We start from the raw sequence: 7973 nt of genomic DNA, 5'->3' as shown, positions 1-7973 counted from the left end.
ACCCTGTCCCCCTCCCCCCTCTTCTCCATCCCGCCGGAATCTCGGCTCCGATCCGGCGGCCCGCCCGCCACCGCCACCGACACCGGCGCACCGCCACCCCCGCCCGGCGCCGCCCCGGAAGGTCCCCCGGAGGGCGGGGGCGTCCATGGAGTCGATCATAGCGCGGGCGCTGGAGTACACGCTCAAGTACTGGCTCAAGTCCTTCACCCGCGACCAGTTCAAGCTCAACGGCCGCACCGCCGAGCTCTCCAACCTCGGTCGGATCCCTCGCTCAAACCCTCCTCGCGGATGCCAATTTCGTTCCTGCCGTCGGTGCTAACCTTTTTTCTGTCGGTTTTGGCGTGATTTTGGGGAGATGCAGATATCAATGGCGACGCGCTGCACGCCAGCCTGGGCCTGCCTCCGGCGCTCACCGTCGAACGCGCGCGGGTCGGGAAGCTCCAGATCACGGTATGGGCGCCTCATCACTTGTTTGGGTCTCACTGTCAATGGGCCGATTGTGGTGAATTATTGCTGATAATGCTATCAAGTTGGTGCTCTTGTGTCTGTCGGTGCTAGAAATCATGGTGAATCTGCGGATTCGACTGTCATTGTTCTAAATTCTAGTCGCGGGTCAGAAATTTAGACTCAAATGTTAATTCTGTCACTACTCTGTTTGGCATTGGCAGGAAACTGTGGCTCTTGTTAATTTCTTCCCTGTAGCCATAATTCTGTAACTTATAGATGGGTGGTCTCACACTTCTTGTGACATTCCAGTGAAGTCTGTTGCTTGCAGTCAACATCAACCTTATGGTCATGGGTAGTTCTGTATCACAATTGGCGGTGTATTTTCAGGTCTCACAGTTAGATTATTTTTTGTTATCATTACAGCTGCCATCGGTGTCAAATGTGCAAGTGGAGCCAATTGTGGTCAACATTGACAAACTTGATCTCGTGCTTGTAGAGAAGGACGATTCAGAAAATCTTTCCAGCCCTACCAGGTTATAATTCTTCTGGCTTGTGATTTTCTGCCATCATATGACCATTCAATAACTGATGTTCTTTTCTCAACTCATTTATTAGCAATGCGTCATCAACAGCACCAACTAAAAGCACCGGATATGGATATGCTGACAAGGTTGGCTTCATTGCACTTGATGTTCAGTAGTCAGTACATACATATTCAAAACCTTTATCTGTAAGGCCACTCAGAGCTGCTTCTGTTAAATGATGATTATACCTGTAAAAATCATCAAGGTAGTTCATGTTATCCGTTGTAACTAAATTTAATCTTTCTAGGCTTTGTGTTTCTGCTTTATGGTTTGGTTTCTCCTTTGTGTGCATGTCTGCCCCTTTTGTTTTAGTAATAATGGTAGTTTTATAATTGTATATACAACTGTTTCTGTACTATGGATCGCATGCAAATTTATCAAGCAATTTGCCCTTACAAAATCTGAAATACAAGTGGGTTTAATATGCTATACCGGGCTTAGATTGCAGATGGCATGACTGTACAAGTAGGTATCGTGAACCTGCTATTGGAAACACATGGAGGTGCTCGCCGGCAAGGAGATGCAACATGGTATGTTCTGATTACTTGTCTGCATATTCAGTTCTTCTTTTGCTGATGAAAAATGGTGGTTAACCTTTTTCTTCTGTCTTGAAATGACATTTAGGCCTTTTCTGGTGACTTATTGCGTATTCTGTTTTTTTCCTATTATTTGTTCCGTGAGTAAACTGGATGCATTGTTCAACGTGCACGGACAGCGATTTTAATTTCTAATTTCTTTTCAGGTCACCTCCGCTAGCTGCTATCACATTTCGTGATCTCGTACTGTACACAACAAACGAAAAATGGCAGGTATTCCTGCTAGATTAATGTTGCACTTGAACATGTAAAATCGTCGTTTTCGGCCACCTGATTGAAATATCATTTATACAGGCTGTAAATTTGAAAGAAGCAAGGGATTTCTCCAACAGCACAGGATTTATTTATGTTTTCAAGGTTTGATACTCTCCTAGTTTATCCCAGCAAATTAATGTCTTCTTGTGTTGTTACCTAATGTACTGGGACATAATGAATGAGGACATACTAAACGCAATTTCTGATCTCCCATATTTTCTGTCCAAATTCACAGAAATTGGAATGGCGGTCACTGTCAGTTGATCTTTTACCCCATCCTGACATGTTTGCCGATGCACGATTTAACTCTTCAAGCAGTCAAGATAACAAACGAGATGATGATGGTGCAAAGCGAATGTTCTTTGGCGGCGAAAGGTTTTTGGAAGGAATATCAGGGGAGGCTAATGTGAGTGTCTGGAATATGATTTGTCAACTTTGAGAATTTGTTAGTTGATGTTGGAAGTTCTGCCTGTCTTGGCTTGGCTTATAAATTTTGTCGAACATCAGATAACTCTGCAACGAACGGAGCAGAACAACCCACTTGGCCTGGAGGTTCAGCTGCATGTTACTGAAGCTCTCTGTCCTGCTTTAAGTGAACCTGGTAAATGGTTATTGATATTAAAGCTTTAGCTTTTCGTTCAGTTCTTGTTTGTATCAGTCACACCTGAAAACGCATTTTGTCAGGTTTACGGGCGTTTCTTCGATTCATGACTGGGGTATCTGCGTGCTTAAATAGAGGAGATTTGGACCCAAAGTCTCAACAGGTTTGTTTCTCTCATGTATTTGTTATGACTGCATTCTTTGTAGTAGGATTATCAGACATATCACATATTGATATTCTTTGCATTCTTACTCTTTTCCTTCTCCTATTTTGAACAGCATGCAGAAGCAGCAGGATCTTCCTTGGTATCCTTTATTGTAGATCACATATTCCTTTGCATTAAAGATGCTGGTAAGGACTAGCAACCAATCAACTTCCAGTATGTTATTTATAGACATCTACACTGACTTTCTCGTTAAAATTTTATTTGCATCGACAGAGTTTCAGCTTGAACTTCTAATGCAATCGCTGTTCTTCTCACGGGTACTTTTTTAGCTTGTCAATCTATCGAGTACTGTACGCTTTGCTAATTACATCATTATTTATACTTCCTTGTCAGATTTTTTTTTTGGTATCGTAGTTATCTAGTGACATGATGACAACTGTTTTTCTCATTATTTTTAAAGGCTAGCATTTCAGACGGGGAGAGTTCAAAAAACTTGTCTTGCATAAAGGTTGCTGGGTTGTTTCTGAGGTAAGATAGGTACCCTGTTTATAGTGACTAAACTATGCAAGTCATGAAGTTTATAGTAATTTACTTACTCTGTTATATTAGACGGGAATCCAGTACAATTTATATCTATGCACTGCTTATGTTACTTTGGTAATGTTAACTTCTGATATAACAGTGATAGAGATTTTATTCAAGCTATGGATATAATACTCACCTTTGCTGGGTCTCATGTATGAATATTATTTCAACACAGGGACACATTTTCTCGTCCTCCATGCACATTGATACAACCATCTATGCAAGCTGTTCCACAAGAACCCTTGCCTATCCCTGATTTTGGTGAATACTGATTATGCCTTCGCTTTTGTACTACTGCTTGTATCATATCAAGTTATCAACCATCTCTGGGCCTAATCTATTATATGTTACTTTATTATCAGGTCAAAATTTCTGTCCTCCTATCTATCCATTTGAGAATCAGTTCTTGGAATTCGCTGCTGGAATTCCTTTGTTTTCCCTTTATTGTCTCCAGACCACTCCTTCTCCATCACCTCCAAAGTTTGCTTCGAAAACAGTCATCACATGCCAGCCTCTTATGGTGTGTCTTCTTAACATTGACAGTGAAACACAATGTTCAACTTTTCTGTTTGATTAAATATTGCATGTAATTTGCATTTTAGGTGACCCTTCAGGAACAATCCTGCTTAAGAATTGCCTCATTCTTAGCTGATGGAGTTGTGCCCAATCACAGTGCCACAGTTGCTGATTCCTCAATTAACAGCCTGTCGTTTTCTCTCAAAGAGTTCGATCTATCTGTTCCGTTAGATGCTGAAGAAATTGCAAGGTGCAGTGGAACCAAGACCGCTTACTCCCAGTCATCATTTTCAGGAGCAAGACTTCATGTAGAGGACCTACACTTCTGCGAGTCACCATCAGCAAACTGTTCACTGCTAAACCTTGACAAAGATCCAGCTTGCTTCCTTCTTTGGGAATATCAACCTGTTGATGCCAGCCAGAGGAAGTGGGTTAGTAGAGCTTCTCATCTAAGCCTCTCGCTTGAAACCTCTAGTACTTCAAATGGACAGAGAGTAGTGAGGGATCCCTCTCCAAATGTGTTGAAATGTATTGAATTAGATGACATTCGATTTGAGGCAGCTATGGTTACCGCAGATGGTAGCCCTCTGTGTGATTTGCCACCCCCAGAGGGGGTTGTGAGAATTGGTGTTGCTTTCCAACAGTTCATCTCCAACACTTCAGTTGAGCAGTTGTTTTTTGTCTTAGGCCTCTATGGCTACTTTGGACAAGTTGGAGAACGAATTTCAAAGGTTAGTAAAGGTAACAAGTCTGGCAAAGATAGTGAGCCTTCAGTTGACAATCTTCAGAAAAAACTTCCCAGTGATACAGCTGTGAGCTTAACTATGAATAGTCTCCAGCTCAACTTCTTGGAACATTTGTCAGCGGGAGACATACATATGCCCTTGGTTCAGTTTGGTGGAGAGGATCTCTACCTGAAAGTTTCTCATCGCACTCTAGGTGGTGCCTTTGCAGTCACAACTAACGTGATGTGGAGAACTGTCTCAGTAAACTGTTTGGAAGGAGAAACTGCTACAATCCATGAGAATGGCACTGCCGTGATGGGTGAACATAACGTTGTGGTATGTGAAAATGGGCATCCCAAGATGAGACCGGTGTTTTGGGTTGACCATCGGAGCAAGCACCATGCTAAAGGTGCTCAATTCATTGACATAAACATCACTCATGTAATGCCTTATGACATGAGGGATATGGAGTGCCATAGCTTGAATGTATCATCGAAGGTATCTGGTGTCCGTCTCGGAGGTGGACTGAGTTATACCGAGTCTTTACTGCATCGTTTCGGTATTCTTGGACCTGATGGTGGTCCAGGGGAAGGCCTCTTGAGAGGCCTGAAGGATTTATCTTCTGGCCCACTCGGGAAACTGTTCAAACCATCTCACGTCACCGACAAGGAAGGCAAGTATCTGCAACTTTCTAGATAGTAAAAGCTCTACTTTAGTTACTATTAGTACTGAAACAATACATGGTGAAATGTTCAAGTCCTTATTTCAGATGGTGGATAAAAATCTTTGTTTCTTTTCTTGCATTGTTTGAAAAGTGTTTCTCATCCCCTTATCCCCTAATGTTACAGAAGCAAGAACCGAAGACAATGACAGCAATTCGAAGTTTGATCTGGGGGTGCCAGATGATCTTGATGTGTCAGTTGAGTTAAGAAACTGGTTGTTCGCACTTGAAGGGACAGAAGAAGTAGGAGATTGGTCTTCCCCTCGTAGTGGTGATCCTATTAGTAGGGAAGACAAATGTTGGCATACAACATTCAGGAATCTGCACTTGTCAGGCAAAAGCAGTGACCGACCTAACTTGGGAGGTGCAGAGAAGGTGTTGAACAAGAAGGCATTTCCAGTGGAGCGTTTTACGGTATATCCATGACAGCTGCACTTTTGTATTTCAATTTGGTGCTCGCCTTGTCTGTATTCTAATTGGCAGATATTTGGTGGTACCTGCAGGCTGGAATCGAAGGTTTACAGGCAATTAAACCTCGCTTGAGAAATCAACTTGTTGGAAATGGAAAATTAAATAATAGTCAGTCAGGCAGTGGATTGAACAATTCAAGTGCTATTGGTGACCAAGGTGTTGATGTTGAAGCTACCATGGTCATTGGCGAAGATGATACTGGGGAGGCCAAGTGGATGATGGATAATGTAAAGTTTTCAGTTAAAGAACCGGTAGGAACACTTCTTCCAATATTTGTCAAAAACTGTTGGGAATTTGCCGCTGTTACTATCTCAACTATTTATATCCATTTGAACGTGCAGATTGAGGCCGTGGCAAAAAGAGAAGAGCTGGAGCACCTTGCCATGATTTGCAGATCTGAAGCTGATGCAATGGGGAGGATCACTGCTGGAATTCTCCGTCTGCTTAAACTTGATAAGTCTCTTGGGCAGGGAACCATCGAACAGCTGAGGAACCTAGGTATGGAATGAACTACTGCCTCTGTTTCTGAATGTAAGATGTTTTGGCAGTTTAAAACTTTGAATTGAGCTGCCAAAATGTCTTATATTTAGGAACCGAGGGTTTACTTTACATGCCCTAGGCTTTGCATTATTTCCTGGGGTGCTTTTTTATAACAAGAAATGAGGTTGCAAGTGTCTTACAAAGCTGTGCTGCTGCAGGAAGTGGAGGCATGGACAACATTTTCTCGCCTAGCAGGTTCAGCAGGCAGAACAGTTTTGGCAGCGTAAGCACCCCTAGGACCCCCAGGACCCCAATGTTTCATACAAACACGACTACGGGGTCGAAAGAGGCCCTGGAAGCGACAATCGCTTCGCTACAGAGCGAAATTTCAGAATCCAAGGCCAGATGCGCGTCCCTAACAAGCACTGAAGATGAGAACCGTGCCGAGGACATCCGGCAGCTGACCGACAAGCTAGAGAGCATGCAGTCCCTGGTGACAAGAATGAGAACTTTGATCTGAGCTGTAAATGTGTCATTTCTTTGGAGTGTACAGGCTGGGCAAAGTGGTACAAAAGTGGGTAGCGGCTAATGCTGCGCTTTTTGCGAAATTATTCTTTTGTTTGTGTACATCTATTACATGTTCCTTGGGGTATAAAGGTGGAAGGGTGGAATAAAGGGTTTCCTGGATTATGTTTTGTAGCTGGAAGTCAGGGTGGGCAGCAACAGCAGCAGCAGAAAATTTTGTAGCTGGAAGGATGCATAAAATGTAGCGGCGTGATCAAAGTAGTCGCTAGGAAGAATCGAACTGTTATTTGTATGTATGATGATATGCACATAGTGTTTTGGCGCATCCGGTCTTTTATTTATTTTTGCTTAACATATCCACTGGAGGCCTGGAGATTGTTTTTGCGGTGTGCATAGTTAAAGTTTTGGATCAAGTTGTCATGTTGGTGATTGATGATGTTCGCCTCTTCAGGGAGGCATTCAGAGAGTAGTCCATAGTTGTGGCCACTGATCAGCCTCCGACGTTCAGTGGCCCAGGCTTCCTCTTCTTTCTTCCCCTGTAAACTCTAAAATGTACAGTTGTCCCTCTCCTATAATGCAATGACAGCTCCTGTCGGTTCGGGTCAAAAAAGTTTCGGATGTTCTTCATCACGAAATAAGAAAATTACGACGAGTTGAGAGCAAATTTCATGGAAGCATTCATTGTTCGGTTCTTTTGTCGTTCCGAATTCCCTGCTGGTAAGTGGTGTGTTTAGTCAGAAACCGGAATGTAAAATGGCCCAAAGGGGAGCATATTATCTATAGTCATTTTTTAGAAGAAGAAGAAAAGAAATGACAGCGAAAAATTCCATTTACTGATCATAACAGGCGGCCAGAAAAAATAACAGGCGGCCAGAAAAAAAACCATATTTAATGGGGAAAAAAAGCTGAAAAATCAGCTTCTATGCCGCGGCGGCATTTTCTACGGGCCAGCCCACTACTCCACGTATTCAGGGTAGCAGTTCAGTTGTTGCCTCTCTGTTAAATCGTGGGAAGGGAAGAGGGAGCCGGAGCCCGCCCATTTCTGAAACCGAACGAGGGAGGGAAGGTTGCCGGTTGCCAGCGCCCCCGGCGAGCTCGGCGAGGAGGAGGAGAGCGGCGGTTGTCCGGCGAGAGCGCACGCCGACAGTCGGCGATCGGTTCAGGTCAGCACCCCGTGGCCTTGCTCGTTAGCCGGCGCTCTTTTCTGCCGCATCCTCCACTAACTCTGACCAAGAACATCTTGCGGTGCATCAATAGTGTTATACAGACAAGGGTGCTATTCTTACTACTAGATTCTACCC

General features: G+C 43.6%; 1 protein-coding gene across 1 annotated transcript; it reads left to right on the top strand.

Annotated features, from left to right (window-relative positions):
- The first annotated feature begins 6 nt into the window (after nucleotides 1-6).
- LOC119356584 lies at nucleotides 7-7028 on the top strand. Its single transcript, XM_037623560.1, has 20 exons — nucleotides 7-257; nucleotides 362-450; nucleotides 871-980; nucleotides 1063-1117; nucleotides 1473-1561; nucleotides 1774-1840; nucleotides 1922-1984; nucleotides 2118-2288; nucleotides 2390-2483; nucleotides 2567-2646; nucleotides 2762-2834; nucleotides 2923-2966; nucleotides 3110-3177; nucleotides 3410-3495; nucleotides 3597-3754; nucleotides 3837-5148; nucleotides 5324-5610; nucleotides 5700-5918; nucleotides 6009-6165; nucleotides 6366-7028. The coding sequence occupies exons 1-20, from the start codon at nucleotides 146-148 to the stop codon at nucleotides 6665-6667; spliced, it is 3636 nt and encodes a 1211-aa protein (XP_037479457.1). The 5' UTR covers nucleotides 7-145; the 3' UTR covers nucleotides 6668-7028.
- The last annotated feature ends 945 nt before the right edge of the window (nucleotides 7029-7973 follow it).

Source organism: Triticum dicoccoides, chromosome 2A (genome assembly GCF_002162155.2).
Source record: "Triticum dicoccoides isolate Atlit2015 ecotype Zavitan chromosome 2A, WEW_v2.0, whole genome shotgun sequence".
Lineage (NCBI taxonomy): Eukaryota > Viridiplantae > Streptophyta > Magnoliopsida > Poales > Poaceae > Triticum > Triticum dicoccoides.
This window is presented reverse-complemented; position numbering and strand designations above follow the sequence as displayed.

Excerpts from the sequence above, each read along its gene's own strand:
- LOC119356584 (XM_037623560.1), top strand. The coding sequence starts at position 146 with ATGGAGTCGATCATAGCGCGGGCGCTGGAGTACACGCTCAAGTACTGG. Across the intron at positions 1,985-2,117 it reads GATTTATTTATGTTTTCAAG|AAATTGGAATGGCGGTCACT; the intron begins GTTTGATACTCT and ends CCAAATTCACAG. Across the intron at positions 5,611-5,699 it reads TTCCAGTGGAGCGTTTTACG|GCTGGAATCGAAGGTTTACA; the intron begins GTATATCCATGA and ends TGGTACCTGCAG.